The 25,672-nt window shown below is 39.4% G+C and overlaps 1 protein-coding gene across 1 annotated transcript; it reads left to right on the forward strand.

Annotated features, from left to right (window-relative positions):
* Window positions 1–204: 204 nt before the first annotated feature.
* Window positions 205–25,672, forward strand: LOC119651168 (cytoplasmic aconitate hydratase-like). Its single transcript, XM_038054587.1, has 11 exons — window positions 205–511; window positions 596–688; window positions 16,788–16,957; window positions 17,124–17,269; window positions 17,410–17,479; window positions 17,533–18,043; window positions 18,100–18,200; window positions 18,260–18,376; window positions 23,583–24,670; window positions 25,052–25,334; window positions 25,397–25,672. The coding sequence occupies exons 1-11, from the start codon at window positions 505–507 to the stop codon at window positions 25,505–25,507; spliced, it is 2,697 nt and encodes an 898-aa protein (XP_037910515.1). The 5' UTR covers window positions 205–504; the 3' UTR covers window positions 25,508–25,672.

A 25,672-nucleotide genomic window follows, 5' to 3' on the forward strand; every position in this document is an offset into this window, starting at 1 on the left:
CAAAAAACAATAGTAAACGTGCCAGAAAAAGTTGTTGTACATTATATGAACGTCCTTCCCCTAGAATCTATTCAACAACATTTTTATTTCGATCGAACGGAGATTCAACGGATACTTTTATTTTCAAATCGCGCGCGAATCGGCAGAAGTTCACGATGGTTAATCACCATCAGCCTGCAAACAGCTGCTCAGTCCAATTGGAAACAGGCAGTTGGAAACTGTCGTTTGACTTGGTTCGGGTAATCATTCTCGGGTGCTGCGTACGTGAGGTGGATTTTCTCCTGGTTTGCTGTCCTAGTCGCTGCATCAAATCATAAACTCTTTTCAAATTACGCCAGCAATAGATATAATAGATCTTTTGAGTGTTTTCCGCTACTATATTGGTGCGTACGTCAGTGTAAATCGTGGAAAATCCCTTGCAAAGTGCCAGAAGTTCACCTGAATAACATAATCTAATCTCAAGTTTGTGTATCTAAAAAAACGACGGGAAGATAATCGCTTATCATGTCAAGTAGGTGGACTGAACCCATTGTTTTATTATTTACTATGACAAGCAGTTAACCGTATGGACTGAAATAACGTCACCACATTTCAGGCCAAAACCCTTTCGCAAAGTTCAAGAAGGAATTCCAGCACGAAGGGAGCCGGTACAGCTACTATGACTTGGCATCGCTCGACAAAAAATATGGTAAGTCAGAAGCAAAGTGCATAAAATGTTTCCTCTAAATCTTGCTTAACCATGGAGGTGCTACAGGTATGTGTTCTCCAGCCTAAAATGGCTGCGTTGCATTCCCTCACTACTCCCTGTTTTCCATGGAGTCACGTATCCCATCTAGAGGTTAATCATATGCGTGAATTTTTATCAGTCTCGGAATCGAACTTTTATGTTGACCTTGTTCGTTTGCTGTCTTGCAAGCGTGACAGCGTACTTTTTGCCGTCCTTTCTGCCCGGCCCCTAATTCAGTGAGTTAAGTTCAACTGATTGGAGAGAATATTATGCAACACCGGCCAAGACGCAGTAACCAACCGGCACAGAAAGTGTGCTAAGATTAATTAAGAACGTTGGAGATTGCTGCGAGCCTATCGTTAGCAGAGCTCTCAGATTTCCATGGGTATTTACAAAATAGGCGTTCGTCAGACGATCGGCGGTGAACTTTGCCTTTGCCGGCTTTCGGAGTAGGTAGCGTGGTTGAGTACGAGGATAATTTGCATACCTAACTGGTTGGTTCCTATGTTACTTAATAGTGATAAGCAGAGGCATGGACTTATGGTTCATTGATCTTTTATGACCAGAAAGTGGGTATGTTTCCATTTTGATTAAAGTGGACACGCATTTTGCATTTTTAATTTATATTTAATCAGCGCTTGTTCTAACCTCATGGGGTCGATTATCGATATTTGATTTTGAATTTTTTGATTGTTATGATGAGTTAGCGCCAATTAAAAATAGTCAATCGACGAGTTCTTTAGATTTCGTCGCATGCCATCGTTTTCTTAAATCTATTTTTTGATATCGGTCATGATATTCACTAAGATAATCTGTTTAAACATATTAAGATATCCCACTATAAACTTCTTCCCAAATGAAATGATATTTCTTAGTGCAATCCCAGGGTGTTTCCAACGATTACATTTTTAAGGTTTTGTTTGCAGGGGGGTCCCCCCCCATACATGTAAAAGAGGGGTGTAAAATTTTTTTTCACCGAATATAGTCATGTGGGGTATCAAGTGAATGGTCTGGATCAGTACTTTTCTTACTTTACTTAGTTTTGAGATATATTAGAAAGGCGGAGGGTGGGAGGGGTGGAAAGTGATGATTTCTTTAACGGACCCATTCTCAGAAATTACCCAACCGAAAAATCTGAACAAATTCATGAAGCTGCCTCTATATGGTGCCCAGGCCTCAATACTCTCCATATCGATCTCTGTTCAAATTAAGTTAACAATAGAATATTATCATATTTTTGGAGAAATTGAGTAAAACCCACCTTAACTTTATCTCAGATTTATAAAAGTTGGTAGTTTGATCAAAATCATACTATTGGTAACAAAGTTATAGTAGCTCAAATTTGACTTTACTAAAGTGGGTAGTCAGACATGCTAAATGCATATACATAACGGGCTACGTACAAACGGAATAGTTCTACACTCAAATATATTCACAGAAGAAGCGAACAAAACCTTTCATACCTGAAGCGCCCAGCTTCCGGTTTCCCGACTTGTTGAAATAATTAAGACTTGCCTTTTTTCGCTAGTAATATTTATTAATATTTATTATTAACGTGCCCGGATAGCTGAGTGGTTAGAGCACAAGGCTGTCGTACGGAACGTTGCGGTTCAAATCTCATTGATGGCAGTGGGTTTTGTATCGTGATTTAACGTTGGATACCAGTCGACTCAGCTGTGAATGAGTACCTGAGTCAAATCAGGGTAATAATCTCGGCCGAGCGCAATGCTCACCACATTGCCTCCTACAGTATACTGTAGTGCGCCGTTGCGATCCTGAATGAAGTGTTCTAATACACTTCAGGGCCCTGATCGAATATGGATTGTTGTGCCAACGATTATTATTAATATTTACTAAGCTTGCAAATACCGATGTATCGAGAACCACTTATTTCTTTCATCACGGCTACAAGTCTACCTGCTGAAATGATATTGCATGTCGATACGTTCACTCTTGCCGAGTCTGTTACAAGTTGAATGGGGTTCTGGTTGTCCATATAAAATGCTGTTTCAATGAGTTTGTTTGCAGGAGCTCTCACAAAAAAAAACAACCAGATGAGTTGCTTCACGAAGTGTGATATTGACTTGTATTCTCATTCCGATCTCTAACTTATCATACCAAAAAAGTAGCTTGTGTGATTTTTATTGAGAAAAAGATAGCCACAACGGATTTTCTTTCTTTTTGTTCAAGTCTTTCCCACTTTCGAGGAAAATTGTCATGTTTATCATGCTTTGAATGTGTACTAGTGCAAAAAAAAAGCCGAAAGAATTTTCTTCGGAGGTGGTACATGTGAATGGGGGGTACAATTTTTTTTCAAAGATTATGACCATATAGGATATCATATGAAAGGGTTCAATTGGTACTTTTCGAAACTGGTCTCATATTTTATATCGAGTGAAACCTAGGAGAGTGAGCGCTTAAAATCTTTGCACAAATAAAGTTGATAATAGTATATTAGCATATTTTAGAGATTTAGCAGGAAACCCCCCTTAAGATCATGCTAGAAGTTCAGTGCAGTGCTATAGAGGATCACATAAGGCATAACTTTGGGAAGTTTGATACAAATTCAACCATTATTAACAAAGTTATGGAAGATGAAACATTTACATTTTATGTGAATTTCGTGCATTCTAAAGCGTGTATGACGTCATCATAACGTATCAATTCGTCAATACCACAACAAAGTGAGCTCATCTGAATGGAAGATCGTAGGGAAACATTTCGTTTTAGTTTTTTAATCATTTATATATCAATACCAATTACTCGAGATAGACACATAAATAGGGTAGTTCAGATAGATAACTTTGTATATGAAACCAGCGGCATTCAACATACGTACTGCATACATATGTACATATCCATGCTTTTGTACACGAAACAAATCGGAAATATGTCTATAATCAATTTATATACGTGCATGTATACTATACTATTCGGTAATAGGCAATGTTTGTTTGTTTAGCGTGAGAATAACATCTACTTATGTAATTTTCTTTTTCTTCAGCCTTTGCCGCGTTTACAAGCGGGGTCGGCTCGTCGTGATCGGTTTCGCCATTTGGCTCTATCGAATGCCTGATTTGGGTGCAATCTCGAGGCTTTTAAATCCCCACCCAGCGTATCGAGCCACCGTTGTTTAGGCCTGCCTTTTGGTTGTTTACCATCGACTTCGATGTTCAGACCAATCTTGGCAAGTGAATTCTCGTTAGCATGAATTGCGTGACCATACCATCGAAGACGCCTCTCTTGCAACTTTTCCACGATCGGTGCAACCCCATAACGATCGCGGATATCCTCATTTCGGATGTGATCAAAACGTGTCACGCTACTAGTCCAACGCAACATCTTCGTTTCCATTTCTGCAAGACGCCGTTCATTGTTTTTTATAGTCGGCCAACACTCAGAACCACAGAGAGCGACAGGACGCACAACATTGCGGTAAATTTTCGATTTGAGACGTTCGTTGATACGTCGATCACAAAGAACACCAGTTGTGGGACGCTACTTCATCCAGCTTACGTTAATGCGTGAAGCAATTTCATAACGCAGTTCTCCATTGGCTGATAGCGTTGACCCGATATATTTAAATCGCTCAGTTCTGGGCAGGTCACTGCCGCTGACAGTGATTGTGCCTGTTTCATGGGCATCGGTCGTCAAAAATTCAGTTTTGTTTAGATTCAATATGAGACCGTGTTGTATGAGGCGATCATTCCATTTTTGGACAAGTTGCTCGAGATCATTTTTGCTATCAGATGCTAGGAAAACATCATCTGCATAAAGCAGTGTATAGGGCGCTGGACGTTGGATATCCCGTGCGACGATGTCCATAACAAGAACAAAGAGGGGTGATGAGTGGGCGCTTCCTTGATTAACACCAACAGAGATACGAAGCGGTTTTGATACACCCGCCATACTTCGAACTTTACTTTTCGGATCGTGGTAGAGCAATTGAACCCAGCGCATTTATTCTGGTACTAAGTGTTGTCGTAAAGCATACCAGATGAGTTCGTGTGGCACACGGTCAAACGCTTTCTCTAGATCCAGAAATGCAATGTAAAGAGGACGATGCTTCTCACGGTGTTTCTCCATGAGTAACCGCGCAGCGTGTATTGCCTCAGTAGTTCCGCAGTTTTTGACAAATCTGGCTTAATTCACCGTTATTTCAACGATTTCGCGAATATGGTCAGATGATGTTCTTCCTTCTTGAATAACCCGAGTAAAGAATTCACTGAGCCAGAGTGTTGGGTCCCAGCTCTTCGCTTTCCAGAGCTCAGATGCGATGTCGTCAGGTCCTAAGGCTTTCCCCGACTTCATTCGTTTTATTGCCTCCTCGACTTCAATTGCGCTTGCAGGTGGAACTGGTCCAAATGTCGGCAATGATTGTGGAAGTGGAGGATGAGCAAATTCTTCAGTTTAAATCTGCTTGAAGTATTCTCGCCACCTATCCGTTGCGGCTCGACGGTTGGTAAGCAAAGTACCGTTCTTGTCATTAACGCAACAGAAGTGTTCGATATCCTGTGTACGTTCGTTACGGCTTTTAGCAAGTCGATACAGATCTCCCTCGCCATCCCGAGTGTCCAGTTTATCGTAAAGTTTTTTGTAATGGTTCACTCGGGTGACAATGACCGCTTTCTTTGCTTCCCGGTTGGCATTCTTATAAATTTGCCAATTAGCAGGCGTTTTATCGCCGAGAAATTTGTGGTAGAGGCGTTTTTTTCACGGACCTTCATTTCAACATCATCATTCCAAAGGCAAGTATCTCGGTTGATGTACCGCTTACCCGGCTTGGTGACTCCGAGGATTGCAGAGGCCGCTTTGTGGATCGTGTCTTTCATTTGGTTCTACGATTCTTGCACTTTCGTAATGGTCGGCAATCGTATGAGTGAGATCGTTTCTTCTTTCTTCTCACGGAATCGCCACCATTTGATGTGTCGCGACCCAGTGCGTTCCCCACGCTGTTTTATCGGTGGCTTAATTCGCAGAACAGCAATCAACGACCGATTTTGAGGTGCGATGGTTTCATAGGGAACGACTTTGTAATCAGTGACGGTGGTAAAATATTAGCGTCTTATGAGAATATAATCGATTTGCGTTTTACTGTTCCCACTATAAAATGTAGGAAGATGGGACAATCGTTTGATGAACCATGTATTCATAAGTACAAGGTCATGGGTGTCCGCAAAATCGATTATACGCTCACCAACCTCATTGCGCGCTTCGAACCCCTTTCCCCATGGCACCTGTTACCGTCTGCCTTTTCACCCACAAGACCATTAAGGTCGCCGGCAATAATAATATTGTCGTCAGCAGGCACGTGACAAATCTTTTCATCGAGAAGTTGCCAGAAGGCATCTTTCGCGGCATCTGGTCGACCTGTCTATGGTGCGTATGCGGTGAAGAAGTGAATTGTGTGATCAGCCGATCATCAAATCGTTTGACTTCTTTAATGGCATCACGGAAACCCTCTGAGATGGCAATGCCAACATCATATTGAGTGTGTGTGGTTACCAAAATAGAGAAGTTTATAGCCATTTTTACCGCGTTCGCGTTCAATGTCGCAGCTTTTGGCCCCAGACCATCGGGTTTCTTGCAGAGCGCAGATATCAATGCGCCTTTTCCGAAGGGCTCTTGCGAGTTCCTCCGTCTCTCCAGTTAGGGTACCGACATTTAGCGTGCAGACACCTATTTGTTTTGTTTGTTTTGTTCGAACTAACTTGCTTACGTCCTGACGCCGTCCATGCGTCAAGAACCGTGCACATTTCTCAACAGGACTGGGGTCCGTCCTGCCGCGTTGACTGAGGTGGACGCCCTAGCATTTCTCCGAGGCTTGTGACTCGATCCGATCATCAAGTCTGTACATCGTACATTGTATGCAATTTCTTGGTCGGCCTGTCGCGGGACCTGTTACCAAGAGAGATCAGGTAGGATTTAGCATAGTGGAATAACTCCAACTATACTCTATTTATCTCTTTCCCTGATCTCAGCATTTTATTATTGTTTTACTGAGGATAGTACAGAGTACGTTGCCGCAAATCCTTCTCCTTTACCTGGGCTTGGGACCAGCATACTATGTATTTCATATCTTGTAGTTTTAAAAAAAAAATGTGAAAGAATATTTTGCGTGGTTAGCCATATATGAATGGACAAATATGGGTAGAAAATTTATTTTATTAATATCTCCGGTATTCCGAAATTTTTTTCGGCGGAATGAAAAAACTCAGACTCCAAATTTTTACTATATTTTATTGCATCTTAAATTATATGTGTACATTTTTTTATATTTGAAAATGTGGCATGGATAGCAAGTTACATCACTGGAATGATACCCAAGAACGGCTATTGTGGGCACTAGGATATTTTAAACATATTGAAAACTTAATTTTTTGCATTCCTTTAAAAATTTTAACTCAAAAACGCATGAATTTTTGCTAATATTTTTGTATGACAGAAAGCCGTTCAATATTTTTTTATAAATTCCATTAAAAATTCCATTATAAATTCCATTAAAATTGTGTTTAAATCCATTGAACCGCCGCGCTCGAAACGGCTGATCCGTTGAGCGCTCAACTCCAGGCTCAAAACGGCTGATCCGTTCAACGTTCAGCTCCGCGCTTAAACACCTTACCTTCCCGCTGCTGTAACTTTCCAAAGACTTCGAATCTCGGAAAATTACTTTTCCAGTACATTCTTGTGCTCTGGATTAGATATATGCAAAATAAAAAAATTGATTTTTTTTTTAAATCGTCACACGGGATAACCCCCTTAAGCGTTCAGCTGTAAAATTGCAGTTAAGGGAAAAGAGTTTGAATGTCCGACGAACTTAGAAAAAAATGCTTCTTACAACGAAAATGAGTTCTGTCCAACGAGTTTGGTAAGACAGCAAATATTGTTCAGTATTTGATGGAGCTAATGTAATTTTCTCTGACCAAAGCGGAATAAGCTTGATTGGTCCACATTCAGGAGTTAAGGTGCGACGAAGAATGGTTGATGCAGGAATGAATGTGAACATTGTACCGTAAAACATCCCCATGGTCTGGAGCGTAATTACAAGTCGTGACGTTTGAGACATTATATTGCTAGAAGGCACTGTGACCTCAGCAGCCTATACAGAAATAATCAAAAGGGCTCTTTCGCCTACAATCGATACTTTACTTGAGCACGTACGAAAAGGGGAATTTGAAGATATTGCTGCACCGTATCATCGACCGAAATTGTTGAGAACAGCGTGGACATTTTCCTAATTGTATCTTTTGTTTAATGTTTTCCAAAGAAATCACCACCAATTAACTTCTTTCCCTGCTTAGGTTATGGAACGATATTTTAGGGACTGAGTCTCTATTATAGCCTGCAAACAGGCCAGACCTCAGTAATATTTAAAAATTGAAGGAAAGCATTAAATTTGCCTGATACAATACACTTTCGCCACAACGAATAAGAACATTGTATGAAAACATGCCTTCTCGATTACAAAGCCTTTTCAAGGAATGGAGGCCACACAGGTTATTAAACAAAATAAGATTTTTCGTAACAAATACAAACTGAAGTAAAATCAAACAAGGAAGTAAGTAAAATTTACTAAGTCGGGGAAACCGGAAGTTAGAAGGTTCATGTATAAAAGGTTTTTTGTTTGCCTATGTGGAAAACGGAGAGTGCATGGTAGTCCCGCGTGTACATAGTTGAATATTTAATTGTGCTCTATCTTTTAAAGATTCATTCACACAAATAATTTTATATCGAAAGCATTATTTTGATAATAGTCAACCTCGCACATGTTTCACACTAGGAGTTCAACATTATTAGCAAATGTGAAGAAGCTCACCTAAAATAAATACAAATAAGGGCTATGAAGAAGTAGATTCTTTATATATGAAATTTTAACATTTCACTCGAATGTGAATTATTCTCGTTAATTATGACGTCAGCATCTTACTTGTGTGGCTTGAGATGCAGCAAATTCGTGCGAAATTGATAATTTGAACTGCTATAACTTTCATGCTAATAGCCGGATTTCTATGCTGGTGCCTGTCATATACATGCAAAGGGAGATATCATTTTTGTTCACCGAATATAGCCACGTGGGGTATCAAATGAATCAATTTAGTACTTTCCGAAATTAATATTAGTTTTGATGTAAATTGTCAAGCACCCAAGTAAGGAGTCAAAATATGTACACTTAAAGTGAAACAGGACTTATTTTCGGAAACTACCCAACCCAAAAATCCGAAAAAAAGTTGCGCTTATATGAAATCCAATTTTCACAATATGTCCCATTTCAATATCTGCTCAAATAAATATAATAGTGGTATATAACCGGCTTTTCGAAATTGACTGGGAAGTCCCCTTGTAAGGGTACCGAATTTTGTAGCAAAATTTCATATATAAAGAATCTACTTCTTCCCAGCCCAATCGTAAAAAAAACGGTTTATTGTATACGTCCGCCTCCTTAAGTTTATTCTAAAATCATGAAATGAATGAAGATGAAAATGTATAGCATATAATATTAAGCATGCTCCTACCAATTTTGGTGGAATTCGAACTATTACTATCAGAGTTGTAATAGGTCTAAGTGGCCGATTCAGGGCGAATTCTAAGATTTTTAATGTTAGTGGAATGCGAAAGTTAATATTATGACATAATATATGCATATACATTATGTGCAAGGTACTAATGGGACAAATGTCCGCTAAAATATTTTTATATAAGAAATATACAAAACCTCTCATACCTGAAGCGTCCAGCTTCTGATTTCCCGACTTGTTCTAAATTCTGGGTGACACTTGCTCATCTTCTTGTACGACCAAGCATATTAATCTTTCGACTGTCTTACCATGTAGAAGGTGAATTTCGTTAACATTGTGCTGTGCAGATTTACAACCCATCATCATGGAATCATATTATTTTTCTGTCTATCTTGACACTCGTGAATCAATCCGTTCGATGGTTGATTGATTTTGAGTACTAGAAAACAGTTAATCCCTAACTCTCTCCGCTTCTTTGCTATAGTTAGACTGTCATCGACATAAATTGCTAAGGCTTGCATACAATTTTAAGTATTGTAGACAAACACAAATTATTGAATTTTGATGTCTGTGTAATCCATACGCTTCCATCATCATAAGCAATTGCCTGGTTCACGTAGGTAATCTCTTCTAAATCATCATTTCGCATTGCATCAAATTCTTCTCTTCGTCCCCGGTAATGTCCGATTTACTCTGATTAATGCTTCAAAGGGGCGTATATTGTTGCTAATTAGTATGTGAGAATTTCGAACTACCAATGTTTGTCAGTCAACTTGATACACCTTCGCGTAGCTGTGTCACACATTCATCAGACGCTTTACCGCGATCTTGTAAATGACCATGAACCACATCTTTTTGTGTAAATCGCAGATTGTACCGATATTTTTCTGTTGGTCTTCCATGCCTAAATTTCTTCATTGACGAATTTTTCATCGTCGTGATGTTATTTTACGGCGTTGACGAAAATTGCAATAGATTCTCCCAACAAAAATGTGGCTCGTGTGTAACTTCTGTTTTTCCTGTCTTTGGATGGATACTAAACTCCATGAATTATTTTTTTCGTTAGAAGGACATTGTGCTGAAATCAAAAAATTCGCGACGACAACTTTGTGATTTTTTTTTCAACTTAGTACACCTACCTATCAGCGTTTCTATCACCTTGCCCTCGTGACGACGGTCGAAGTTTCTCTGCCGTTAAACGTTCTCGTAAATTTCCTAATATTCGACTCTTCGCATGCGTAGATTCACATGCACTGTGAAAATAGTTTGCTTACAAGGCAAATTTGCACGTCTTTTACTCTGGAGTGTACCGTCATAAGGCATTCAATATTAATTAACTTTACCATCAAGTTCCAATTTTACAAATTTGCAACATTTTCGAGTTGAATATTTTACAAATATTCCAAATTTTTCTTCATTACAATATTCAGGGTGGGACAGTACGTTTTGTGTATTCGAAAAGACTGATAGACTGATGCATCGTAACAATAAACAAGAGCGTTTCCCTGGATATGATAATGAGAAGTCGGTCCTCGGGTATGTTGTCCCTATGGAAAACTTTACGAGTGCACAACGTGTATTCTATGTAAAAGATTGTTAGATTGTTAAAATCATGTTACAGCATTTCTAGAGATCTAGTAGCGTCTTTGTTGACAAATTATTTTCCTTTAAATGTACAATGTACCCTCCTTTGCTAGACCACAGAAATTCCAAAATCAAGACCTCTAAAACTCCTGCATACTGCAAAACTAAAAGTTTGGCGGACATTGTAGTACAAGGGTTCATTTGTCCCTATTCTTTCAAGAATCAACAGAACTATCTGTGCCGGTGAATTCCGACTGATACATAACCATGTTACAAGGATTTTTCATCCCGCGATTGCAAGAGTTTGAAGACATTCTTCGCTCATGGTTTCAACAAGACGACTCGACATATTATATATTTATTGAGGTACTGGACTGATGAACGAGATGTTTACAGCAAAATTCTTAGCGCCGAGGGGATATACTCCGCCTGGAGTCCAGATCTGTCGCCAATCCAGACTTTTTTCCGTAGACTTTGATTGATCAGCCACAGGTTGACATCCGGGAAGAAATAGCTGCAATGAGTGCTAGATTAGAATGATTTTATGAAAAAAAATTCTCAAATTTGCTGGTCTTTCTCCCGTCTTTTTTTTTAATGAAATTTTAAAATTCGCGAAACTTTCTAGTCCACCTGTATCGATCTAAATATCCGCGAGTCAACTAGGTGTCTGAGCTTGGGCTGAGCTTGAACGCTCATTTCTATAGAGCGTATACATCACATTTTGCATAAATGTTTGAAGATTAAAATTCTGTTCGTTCAATTTATGTTACGTTCTTTAGTATTCGTTCAGAAGGCTGGAGAGAGTAGAATAGCACTGTTCCAGTGAAACTTGATGGATTTGTCACGTTTATTCATAATATGTATTTGGTTTAAGGTCGACTGAGTTATTGCTATTTTTGACATTCATATGATCTGCTATAAACAAATTACCTAGTTTTTTGGCGGACAATATTGTACAAATTAATCAAAAAGATTCCGGGAAAAAATATTTTTTCAAATGAAAACGTCCGTTATCAGGTGTCTATAAATGTTTCTTTGCAGTATGGATTGCTTTTCATATGCCGTATTCACCAGCATTCACCTGCTATTTAGCAACTGTTTTTTGTTTTTTATCTGAAGGGATAGCCCTGCAGAAGTGAATTTAAAGCGAAGATTCATTTTGCAGAGCTTTATAAATTCTATTTTTCCAAAGGTAAAATATTAGAGAAGTTGTTAAGTGATTGATTTCGGACAATATTAACCTTCAATCTCGTCAGTCTCCTAGGCATCATCAGAGAATCGCGATCTATCATTCCTTTCTTCCCGCTTTTTATCTATTAGCGCGGCAGTCGGTCTCATTGAATGTTTTTAATAGCAGATTGGACTGCTCACAGAAAAACCTTCCATAATTCAGATTTTTCAACTTGAGACTGGACTGAACTGTATTCACTTTGTTATTTCCGAAAACAGGACAACATTTAACCAACAAAACCATGAAACGTCACACTAAGAATAGCAAATAGGGATGATAACACTTTTTTAAGGAGAAACAAAAAATACGTGCTTTCACCTTTATGTTCCGGATGCAGTACTAATCATCATAAACAATTTCTATGTTATCTTATTTTTTATCGGCCTAGCTTGCGTCCAAACACTTGTACAAGTAATTTGAACTCAAGTTATTAAAATTTTATAGAGATTAATTTCTTGATCAAGACTGTGTTTGTCTGTCTCTTGTCTTGTTGTCTGAGACTCATCCAGACTTTTAGCTGAAGCAGGACCAGACGTTGATATGTCTGTCGTCTATGACAGGCAAAGCCGTTTGTTTTACACTAGCATGGACATTTATGTCCGAGATAGAATATTGCAAACACTCCAAGTAATATTTTGTTGTTGCATGTGTTACTTCAACACGTTTGTTGTCTCATTATCAGTGAGCCTTCAAAAAGCTGTTGTGTTGTGTCTTAGAGAGTGCACTAATACTCTAACGTTTAGCCATTCGCAATGCATAAATCTGGGCCCATAACGTTGAAGTAAAGGTTTTCACATACTCCACGACCACAGACAGAAGGGTGCGAACTAGAAAGAATGATCTGTCGCGGAGCGGAACGAGAGAAAGACTCTAGATATTTGGTTACGATGTCCCACAAGTTGGTTATTACACGGAAGTTCACAAATAGCTTGGTGTGAGATTTCGGAAGTGATGTTTTTAGGTTTATCAAGCTCCGAAATTAGCAGACAAGCAAAAATGATGTGAATATGCCAAAGAATCATCCATGCCAGCAACATCCTTCTAACCTTCGGTGACAAAATTAGTCCTATGCACTTCGTCCAAGTCTACGCTGCTATCTGCTATGCTGCTTCGCCAAATTTGTCCGCGAAGCGTAACGTGGAGGATATTCTGGGTAAATCTTCTGGAATGACACTAGCTATTATGTCGGCTTTCAAATAGGATATTTAAAGATGTGTTGACTAGAAGGCAAAGATAATGGATAGGCCAGCACACCTTCGAATTCCCCAATTGTAAGAAAGTGTGAATGACTTTATCTAAATCGGAGAACGATAGCGCAATATATCTAATTAAGAGCCTTATAGTAACCGGTTCAAGGTATCATTTTTTATTAATCGCTCCTACCGACAAAAAGCACAATAGACCAATCAGAAACACTCATTGAATAAAAGTCCTCAAGACTTAAGTAAACTAACCCCAACAATGAGAATACAAATCGCATATCAGCCGTTGGTCTTATGCTTCGAACGACTGTTGAAACATTCGAAGAACGTATCATCCTGTCGCCAATCGAACGATGACTGATTGCTAAATATGAAGTAAAGGTAACGATCGCAGTTACTCAAACAGATTACTACAATTTTAAAATAACCTTGAGACTTGTGGCAGCATGTGATATTTGCACGTACTAATCAAAACCTGGCACAAAATCATCCATCGAGTAATTCTGCTTTGTTAGTGATAGAGCCGGTAACTTGTTTACCGACCGGCAAATTACACTAGCCGATGGTGGGAATATTTCAAATATGTAGATAGCAACGGTCGATTTTTTTAAATTTTGCCTTTCAGCGTCGTAGTACAGGGTGCGGCAGCATAACTTCCTTTTTTAAAATGCGCGCCACTCAGTTAGTTGATGTGATAGCGGAGCGCTAGTGGTCTTGTTCAAGAGGGGATACTGTAAAGTTTTGTCCCGACACGGTTCAGTCGCCATCATGCGTTGGAATAGTGAGGAGCGTGCCTTTGCCGTTGAGGTTTACTTTTCAAGTGAATATTCGGTTATTGCAACACAGCGTGCATTTCTGAATCACTTTAATTTAGCCCCGTTGGCTCCCGTCCTAGACCGAAAATCAATTGTTACATGGGTCACTCAGACAAACTGCAAGTGCGACAAAAGGAAGAACTGGAGTCCCTCGGCCCGTTAGATCACCTGAGAACATTGAAGCAGTGAGAGCGTCAATGTTGCGATCGCCACGGCGTTCTGCGCGCAAACACGCATCTGCCCTTGGACTATCCGATCGTTCTGTGAGAAGAATTCTTCGTGATGATCTTCATTTTCATCCCTATAAGATGGCGATAGTGCAGGAACTTCCAGAACGTGACTTCAATTCTCCGATGAACGCGTGTGAGCTTCTTCTTGATGTCGTTCCCGAGGGTTGCTATTGTTTTTTTAGCGATGAAGCCCATTTTCATTTGTGTGGGTCGGTTAACAAACAAAACATGCGCTACTGGGATGACAGCAACCCTCGAGAATTGCATCAAAAGCCTTTGCATTCACCCAAAGTCACAGTGTGGTATGCAATTTCCTCAGCTGGAATTATTGGTCCCTGGTTTTTTGAGGAAAATGAGGTTACAGTGACAGTGAATTCGGACCGGTATGTAAACATGCTACAGAATTTTTTTTGGCACGGCTAGAAAATTTGGATTTGGGGGACACTTGGTTCCAACAAGACGGTGGAACAGCACACACTTCAAGAGCATCGATGGCTGTTTTGAGGGAACACTTTCCAGAGCGCCTTTTCTCAATTAGAGGCGATTTGGAATGGCCGGCACGTTCTCCCGATCTGTCCCCTTGTGATTTTTTTCTATGGGGTTTTTTGAAATCCCGTGTTTATGTGAACCGTCCAAGAAGTCTACAAGATTTGAAGACCAACATCCAAGAAGAAATTGCCAACATAACACCTGCTATGCTAACAAGAGTCATGACAAGCGCCAGAAATCGGTTTACGCAATGTATGGAGAATGGGGGACGTCACCTAACAGATTTGATCTTCAAAACAATGTAAATAAAAACTTTAGACATGTACCTACATTATAAAAAATAAATAAATATTTTCCGATGCGTACAATAGTTTTTATTGAGTTTTGAAAAAAGGAAGTTATGCTGCCGCACCCTGTACTTGAAGAGGTAATTAAATGAATGGCAACTGGAAAATAACAGGATCTGAAGGTATTGCAGCTGAACTCTCCAATATAGAGAAAGAAAGAACATCCGCGGAAAAGGCTATACCATGATGATTTCGTCAAACACATTCGCGAAATTGCTCAAATTAATGTGAACCAGGCAGAGTTTGCCAAGAAATGCGGCGCTACTGACGTTATGCATGTCGCATAGTTCCTCTGGTTCCTCCTTTGGGGTTCACCAAGGAAGTATGAATAGTTATATCCATCGCAATTGTGCGTAATCGTCAAATGTTTTGCTACATGTGTATTTCGAGTTTTAGAATTGATTCTAAAACTCCACTCCTAAGGGGAAAGGAGTAGAATTTGGTAGGCTCTGAATCTTATAGCCAGCCCGTGAAGATCACGACAGTGCGTATTATAAGATATGTCGAGTTAGCATGCCTCCCCATTGACCAGTGTTCGGTGTAGATAGCTGTGATCCTGTAATTATTTGCACTTGTCTGTCTCATAAGCTCCTATGCCCGGCTTCTTCTTGATTTAACCTATATAATGAGAGTGCGCCACTTGAAGTCAATAAGTGTTAGGTAATGCAAGTAGATTCCGCTCCTCACCGCAGCCACTAGAAGGCGGACTGCGATACGGGGCAAGCCGTCAAGGGCAAACATTTATCTACCCAGCTCCTAGGTTCGCTCGTTCCCCTCTATATTCTTATGTCCCAAAAGGGCGAGATTTTGAGTGAACTGCGCAGATCGGTCAGCTCGTCTCTGTGTTGATTCCCTAACCTGGAGACACATAAATATAAAAAAAAATACGGTGATATAAACTTGCAATGCAAGGGTGAGAATTCCATAGCAAAGTCCCCTTGAAGCGCAGCCTTCGTGTAGCCCATTGAGACCGGATACCAGTTTTTGCGCCAGAAGTGATGATGATACTCGAAACAAATAGCATATAGTTTGCAATCTTTCCCATCGTCCCATTTTGCATACAGCGCATTCTGGAAATTTTACCTTTAGATAATTACAGGAATTGCATAAGTAGAGTATTCAGTTGTGATATTTGATCGGAGTCGATATCAGTAATTACTTTGAAAATATGTCGTAAACATAGTATTATACCAAATTATCGACGAACAGATGGAACTATTGGGATATTACAATGAAATCCGGAAGAAGTGTCCCATCGCTCACCGACAGCGATAGACAACATCTATGTTGACGAAATTTTTATAAACGAGCTCTAAGAAATCTTACAATTTCTTGTAACGCTTGTTTACCACCTAATGCCTTTGTATTCGAGGTTCGACATTCTGCTGAAATTATTCGTTGTCAAAAATTGTTTTCCCCAAAATTATAAATAGCTTTCATCATTTTCTCCCAGACTAGGCTTACGTTCTCGAATCATGCAATTTCATGAATATGTCTATCCAAATCAAATAGTCCCTTCTATTCAACTATTACTGTCATCATAGGATAAACGATTTTCATTTGAGTTTGTAATGAAACCTTCATTTATGTGGATTGTAATTATTCCTTTTTAACCACAAGTTTTACATTGTCCTGCATATTTACAGCCCAACTTCCGTTCAGCATTCGGGTGTTATTGGAATCGGCGATCCGTAACTGCGACAACTTCCAAATTTTAGAAAAAGATGTTAAGAATATTCTTGGATGGAGCCCAACGAAGTCAACAACTGGGGATGAGGTTGAAGTGGCGTTCAAACCAGCTCGTGTCATCTTACAGGTGCGAGGATTAAATAATATTTGTAATATTGTAATATGAACAAGATTTGCATACAATTCGTGTATACTTGAATTTGAATTAAAGGTTTAGTTTAACATTTCCGAGAAGCCTGGTTATTTTGTATTTCGATTATAATCTTGCCTGATTCATCATCTTTGTTTTTCAGGATTTCACTGGAGTACCAGCTGTAGTAGATTTTGCAGCTATGCGTGATGCTGTGCGCCAGTTGGGAGGAGATCCAAAGAAGATCAATCCAATTTGTCCAGCTGACCTCGTCATTGATCACTCTATTCAGGTCGATTTTGCGAGGACGTAAGCATAACTTTACACTTTTTTATTTTACCTGTTACCTCCAAATTGTTACCATTGATTGAAAATAAAATTTGTTTTCGCGCATGGTAGTTTGATAATAATTTATTATACAAATTTCAAAGAGTTCCTCATCTCCACAGCCCGGACGCCTTAATTAAAAACCAAAACTTGGAATTTGAACGTAACAAGGAACGTTTCACGTTTCTAAAGGTAAATATTCTTAAAGATGAAATTATTAGAGTACTAATGGCCTTTGCTTTCAGTGGGGTGCTCGCGCTTTCGATAACATGTTAATCGTGCCACCTGGATCAGGTATTGTTCATCAAGTGAATTTGGAATACTTAGCTCGAGTTGTATTCGAAGTTAATGATAGCGACGGAAGTAAGCTCCTTTATCCAGATAGTGTAGTCGGTACTGATTCGCACACAACTATGATAAACGGTTTGGGCGTTTTGGGTTGGGGCGTTGGAGGTATCGAAGCTGAAGCAGTGATGTTGGGCCAGGCAATTTCTATGCTTTTGCCAGAAGTTATTGGATACAAACTTGTTGGAAAATTAAGCCCCCTAGTTACATCAACAGATTTGGTGTTAACTATTACAAAACACTTGAGGCAAATTGGAGTTGTAGGAAAATTTGTTGAATTCTTCGGCCCTGGGGTGAGTGAATTAAGTATCGCTGATCGTGCAACTATCAGTAATATGTGCCCGGAGTATGGCGCAACTGTTGGCTATTTCCCTATCGATTTAAATTCGTTGGGATATTTGAAACAAACAAGTATTAGATTGTCACTAAAATAGAGTTTAAATAACTATAGCTTTGGGTATTTCTAGATCGATCTGAAAAGAAAATTGACATTATCAGAAAATACCTGGAATTGACTAGCCAACTTCGCGATTACTCGAATGAATCCCAAGATCCTTTGTTCACTCAGGTATGAACAGCTATTGATATTCTCGATGCGATTCACATTTTCTTCTTTGCCTCTAATAGGTCGTCACATTGGATTTAGGGACTGTTGTGACTTCAGTTTCTGGACCGAAACGTCCACATGATCGCGTATCCGTTAGCGAAATGAAGAAGGACTTCAGTGAATGTTTAACCAATAAGGTAAGAAGCAAAATCTTTCAAATTGATGTATCACTTCATCATGAGATAAACTTTGCCCAGTGATACATAATATTCCTTATCAACTGGGTATAGTTTACCGCACAATTTGGTCAATGCTGATGCCTTATTTTCAAATAATATTCAATTGTAAGGCAATAAGGATCCATTGAAATATAAAGTACTATCACTGTGATATGTATTATCTGAAAACATCTCACATTGATGGTTCCTTTTACTCCAATAGATATTTGGGGATATTAAACGCACGAAAAATCACTACGGTCACTTTCTATTCGATTTCGAGGCACTTCTAACCAGACTGAACTCAACTTAAAATATTCCATACGTATTGCAGGCAGACATTTATTCCGCTTAAAGAATATCACCAGACTTTTTAACAATAAGCGTTGGGTTCTTTTCCGCAAAATAACTACAGATATTCATAATGCACTTGCTTTAAATAACGATAATCGATTAATAAACACTAATTCCAAACGCTCGGATCCCCATTTATAGTCGCGACGGGGATGCGGGGGCTCGAGTTGACATAAATATCACTGTCTTGATATCTGTTTTCATGAAGGTGCCAATAAACCACCGTAAGCAAAAAAAGCATTCTTTTCGATGTACATGTGCAACAGGGAAACATTAAAATGATACAATAAACAAAAGTGATTGAGTCTGCAATGCGTAATAGGGTCAAAGTTTGTTGGCAGTTGGATTTTTGCTTATCTTAGCGCTTGAATTTGAATCGATTTGTGGGCAATGGTCTTGTTATTTTATTGCTATTTGCACTTATTACTTATTGTTACTGACCTACAATAGCTTTCGTGTGTATGTCGAATTTTTCAAATATTAGCAAACTGCAATATTACGCTTGCCAATTCCAATGCACTTCTGCTTATAAAGTTTAGAAACTGTGCTAGATATCCAACTATCTGACCTTATTTATATTACATGGCGTCCGCTTATATTTTATGATGTTTCAGAGACACATCAATCATAGCCAGATAATATATATACGTATATGCGTCCAGTAAAATTGTTTGCAATAACCTTTTTCCTTTGCATTTCTGAGAATTCTCAATTCGTTAAATATGTGAGCGGATAGGAAAATAAAATTTTTGCTAATTTTTATTTTATTGTTTAACCTATTCCATTCGGCGGCTAAAATAATAATTGCGCATGAGAGGATTGTCTCCGATATCTGGCGTTACAACAATTATTGATCGCAGGCCCTTAAAAATATATTCAACAACGAAATCTGTTTTCTTAGATATTACAAATGTAATCGTATTAATTTCTAGTAATTTTGAAGGTTCCGTAGAGAACAAGACCTCATTCAAGTGGGCTACGTCTGCCAGTTTGTCACAGCTTTTTTCTCAGAATCGGTTCTACCTATTGATCGAAATTTGGTCGAAAGGCAGGAACTGTGAGCCCACACACATGTAGGGAATGATGTCCTTCTATGCTAAGTTTGCATATATTCAAAAATGATGAGGGATAAAATTGTTTTCACCGAATATAGCCGTGTAGGGTATCAAATGAAAGGTCATATGTTAATTTTGGCGCTAGTTACGAGGGGGGGGGGTCGCTAAGGGGTTTAGAAAGAAGTCTCTTAACTTAAGGGGGTAGTCTGAGAAACCACCCTTCTGAAAAAATCATGATGATGCTCCTTATATGATATATAGGCCTCAAAGTGCTACCTGTTCTGATATTTGCTTAAATAAAGTTAATAGTGGAATATTAGAAACCCTTCTTAAGTTATATATATAGCATCATACTGGCAAGTTTAGTGGAAATCCTACTTTTATTAACACAATTATAGTTGGTCGAAGTTGTATTTTTCTCTATTACTGCGTGTCACGCGAAGATTAACATTTTAACATAATTAGTGCATGTACACTATGAACTTGACACAAATGAAACCATCGCGCATCCAAATATTCTTATGTACGTAAAAAATGCAGCTTTTCGTATTTGATGTGCCGAGCTTCCGGTTTCCAACTTGTGAGGGGATTGTCTGGTATCTTTTGACAAATTAGTTAGATTAGTTAGACAAGTTTTCACACAAGAAAGAATATATTGAATCATACAAAGAAACTATCTTTGGCTCCAACGTGCGGCAATATGGCTGCCTAAGAAACTCTAGAAATTTCTAACGAAAAAAATCAAAATGGAAATTGAAGAATAATGTAGCCGCTATAGCTTGTACCAGAATCAAGAATTTTCGGTGAACATAAGACAAAATTACCGCATTTCTTTTTTTATTTCAAGTTATCCTTATAAAACGGTTAAATATCAATGAAAATTCATAATTCTAGTAGGGGCGATAACTCTATATATTCGAAGCTTATGCTTTTGAAGTTAGGAGCGAAGGAAACTGATTGACTTTCAAAATCAGTTTGAGATTTATTCCATGTTCAATTTGCTTCTGTCCATTCGTAATGTGATTTCAAATCTACTTGTTGTTGGTTTAAATTTTTTCTTAAATAATAACTATACTTCAAACGGTTGGATGCAGGAATATGCCAAATATTCTTCTTTTAGAATCAAGTTGATAGGTTGTAAGTGATAGAAATCCAGGGACGCTCCGAATATTTTTTTCCTGGAATGTAAGTGTAATTTAGTCCCCAGGGACGAATTGTCTGCTTCCATACAGCACCCATTCTTAATTTAGGTTTGGAAGGGAAGCAAGATTTTAGTTCAAATGCCCTGTGGGTCTTCACGCGCGCCAACCACATCTATACCGCCATCTCTGTCGGTTCCAAGGAATGTGCTTCATTTTCCAAGAAGCTGACAGTTTTACTCTACTATTCAACGCACCTGGCTCTAAAGCGACCCACTCATCTAGCATCCTACGATAGCGGGTTCCATTGCATGGTGTAATTCGCAATGTCGCCCTTTCGTAATTTATTATCTATCAACTGCCACTTTCGCCTTCTGATTAACACGTGCACGAGCAACTGGCCCGTACCCCAGCGGTGACCCATCACAGGCATGAGTTAATGAAAGCTTGCGAATAACAGTGACGGTCGCTTTCCATGTACTGCTCTCATATAGCAGCGCAGAGGGAACATAGAGGTAATTTCATGTCCACATTTTGGACAAAGCAGTGAAGGCAGAGCTAGTGTTATTAATTCGTCGAGCAACATTGAGTTCGGTTCACTCATCGGCAAAAATGTCCTCGTGGTTCTACCCAACAGACATGGGGTGGAGAACGTCACCAATAAGGAAAAGAAAAAGTCGCTTTGATAATAGCTATTAATTTCTCCAAAGTGGCTCTCCTACATAGAGGAATCCAGATACAATCCATTCCTATACTTTCGAAAATTTTCTCGAAATCAATGATCAAGACCGTTGTCTTCAACTCCGTGGCCTACCCTGTTGTGGCTCCTGGAGGACAAAAAGTCTTCGCGGAAGCATTTGGGGTCGATCTAGCCGTAATAATTACCGGTAAGTTTGCGGACACCGTATGTGGCAGCTAGAATGCAACTCTGCATAAAATCCATAGTTGATGCCTCCGCAATGGACTCACGGTGAACGCTAGGAAGACTGGATTAGTTATGTTCACGAGGAACGTCAGGTGGTGCAGTTACACGCTACCCACCTAAGCAGGGGCAGAAATCCAGCTGACACAAACAGTCAAGTATTTAGGAGTACATTTCGACTCTAAGTTAACGTGGAAGAACCATATCCAGGAACAATATCAGAAATCCTGCAGATTGCTCTGGTGTTGTAGGAATACGATAAGTAAGACATGGGGACTTTCACAATAAAATCCATTTTGATGTATCCATGCATCGTCTGGCGGCCAAGACTGAACTAACAGCAGGAAGCTGCTAACGCAGATTTAGAGACTTGGTTGCCTAAGTATCACTGGAGCAATGAGTACTACGCCGGCTGCGGCATTTGAAGCTATCCTAAATTTACCCCCGCTGGTAATGAGGAGGCTGACAGACTGGCTCGCCGATGGTCTGGATCCACAATGATGGGGCCAGAACCAGTTCTTGGAATCCGACCATTTGCTATCAAGTCTACTCTGAAGGGTGAAATTGCAAGGATTCACGCAGCCGGGTGGAGAAATTTGAACTCTGGCCGGCAGGCGAAAATCCTTTTGAAAGAGCCTATGGCCACTAGAGCGGCATTTTTATTGTCCCTTAAGAAGTGGGATATGGAAACCCTAGTAGGGCTTTTAACGGGACACTAGTCCTTAAACTACCATATGGAAAAGACTGCACTTTTTATGCAGCCGCCCGGACTCTGGATAATCTGTTCAGATTCGCTAAAGCCTGCGAATGCCGTAGGCGGGAAGCCATTGGATAGATGATTCACGGGGATAGTACAATGGGCCTAACAATGGCCTGAGTGCTCGGAGCTGCGGTTACCCCAGTAAACTAAACTAACTAACTAACAACTCCTCGGGCAAGATCTTAAATTATCACAATCTACGAATGAGATGAAGTAGCAATGCTACAGAGATTGCAGGCTTTGCACGGAAAAAATCGCTTAACTATGCATGAACGCGTTGATGGCAAAGATAGTATCGCTTATATTTGGAGGAACAGTTCGTATCCACAAGAACTTCGTCGGATGTTATACGATGAGTCTAAATTTAACTTTATAGGGTCTGATGGTTTTTATACCAGCTGTTGTAGTCAAGGCGAACGCTATGCATGAGATTGTATTCTATCTTCATATATAGGGATATATTTCCAAATACAATCATGTTAGACGTACAATAATGCAGAGAAATAAAAGACATATTGAATGAAGTTATACGCAGTTTATAGTTTTCTACACAAAAGAAAGAAAACCTAATTTCCAAGATGATTCCGCACGTTGTCATCGAACATGACCTGTAATCCCATGAAATCCCAGGATACAAGCAGTTTTTTGCAATGTTGATGGGAGTTCTGGTTATTGTTTATTTGAATTGGCAGCAACAGTCCTGATGTCGACCCGATCGAAAATACTTGGGCCCACGTGACTGTCAGTATTCCAGAAAAGAAGCCTAGAACAATGATCCGAAAGAAAGAAATATTTGCTTCTTATATTTCTATATCGCCTTTAGTTCAAGAAATAATTCCGTATTTTGTTTCGAACGAAATCCCTAAATATATCTCATAATCTATAAATCTACTATCTTAATCACGTGTATTTACTGATTCTCACGTTTCTATATTTTCTTTGCTTATATTTCTAGGTTGGTTTCAAAGGATTTGAACTCGCACCAAATGCTATGAATACATCTGGCTCCTTTACATGGGATGACGGAAAAACCTATTCAATTACTCATGGATCAGTGTTGATTGCTGCTATTACATCATGTACAAACACGAGTAATCCCTCTGTAATGTTAGGAGCAGGACTCCTGGCAAAGAAGGCTGTTGAGAACGGGTTGACCATTGCCCCCTACATCAAAACATCTTTATCACCAGGCTCCGGTGTTGTCACGTATTATTTACGTGAATCTGGAGTAATTCCAGCTTTGGAAAAACTTGGCTTCGATATTGTTGGATATGGGTGCATGACATGTATCGGAAATTCCGGCCCTCTTGATGAAAACGTTGTGAACACAATTGAAAAGAATGGATTGGTGTGTTGCGGTGTTTTGTCTGGAAACAGAAACTTTGAAGGAAGAATCCATCCAAACACCAGGGCTAACTACTTAGCAAGTCCATTATTAGTCATCGCTTATGCCATCGCTGGACGGGTCGATATAGACTTCGAGACTGAACCTTTAGGAAAGAACCCTGACGGAAAGTTAGTGTACTTGCGAGATATATGGCCACAACGGTCGGAAATTCAAGCTGTGGAGCAGAAATATGTAATCCCAGCTATGTTCCGAGATGTGTACAGTAAAATTGAACTAGGATCGCCAGATTGGCAAGGTCTTAAAGCACCTGAAGGATTGTTGTATCCTTGGAGTAAAGAATCTACTTACATCAAGAAGCCACCATTTTTCGACGGAATGACTCGTGATTTACCAAAATTCACAGCAATTGAGAAAGCCCGAGCTTTATTGTATCTGGGAGACTCTGTTACTACAGATCATATCTCACCAGCTGGATCAATTGCTCGCAACAGCCCAGCGGCTCGATATTTGTCTGAACGAGGTTTGACACCGAAAGACTTCAATTCGTACGGGTCAAGGCGTGGCAATGATGATATCATGGCTCGTGGAACGTTTGCTAATATTCGGTTGAATAACAAACTTTTGAAGAAAACCGGACCTAGAACAATCCACATTCCGTCTGGAGAAGAGATGGACGTGTTCGATTGCGCTGAACGGTATGTAAACATTAACTGTTCTTTAATATTCGTATTAGCCCTTTATTCGCCGAAGGGCCTTATATTCGTATTGATCCTTTATGGGTCTAAGATCATGTCTTTCGACCAATAAAGGGCTAATACGAATAGTAAAGGACAGTACCCAAAATATTTAAAATGAATATAGTTCCTTTGGAAAGCGCTAGAAACTTTTAGTTTCTTCTTGTTACCAACACTTTGACCGACTTAGCGTTCTAAATGGTCTCATAAAATCATTCTAACCTATGTGGAACAAAACTAAGCTTTTCACAATGAACTTTAACGGGTAAAAAGACATTATAACACATGTATTTTGCTTTACTCCTTTTTACTCTTATCACATTTCTATTTTTTTTCTACCAGTTATAAGGCTGAGGGAACGCCACTGATAGCGGTTGTGGGCAAAGATTATGGAAGCGGATCAAGTCGTGATTGGGCAGCTAAAGGTCCATTCCTCCTAGGAATTCGCGCCGTTATCGCTGAATCATACGAAAGAATCCATCGTTCGAATTTGGTTGGAATGGGTATCATCCCATTGCAATTTTTGGATGGGGAAAACGCCGAGTCACATGGTCTCACTGGGCAAGAAGCGTATGATATTCTGCTCCCTGAAACTGTAAAACCAGGCGATAAAGTGAAAGTTCGGGTAAGAAACGATAAAATTATCGGGAGTTATTGAAATTAACGGCGCTGTTTATTGCATTGCAGGCTGATGGAAAAGAATTTTCGGTCATTGTTCGTTTCGACACTGAAGTGGATCTTACATACTTCCGAAACGGAGGCATTTTGAACTACATGATTAGAAAGATGCTGAGTTAAGTTTTTAGACGAGAGAGGATGGGTTCTTTAAGCATATAGTAATTTCTTGTTTTATTTCAAAGATATCAAATCATTTTATTACTCAGTAGACATTGAGAATATACATTTTTATGGAAATCTATTGTTAGGGATGAGTGTTTTTAATAAATGTTGGCTTCCGACATA

Source organism: Hermetia illucens, chromosome 3 (genome assembly GCF_905115235.1).
Source record: "Hermetia illucens chromosome 3, iHerIll2.2.curated.20191125, whole genome shotgun sequence".
Taxonomy (NCBI): Eukaryota; Metazoa; Arthropoda; class Insecta; order Diptera; family Stratiomyidae; genus Hermetia; species Hermetia illucens.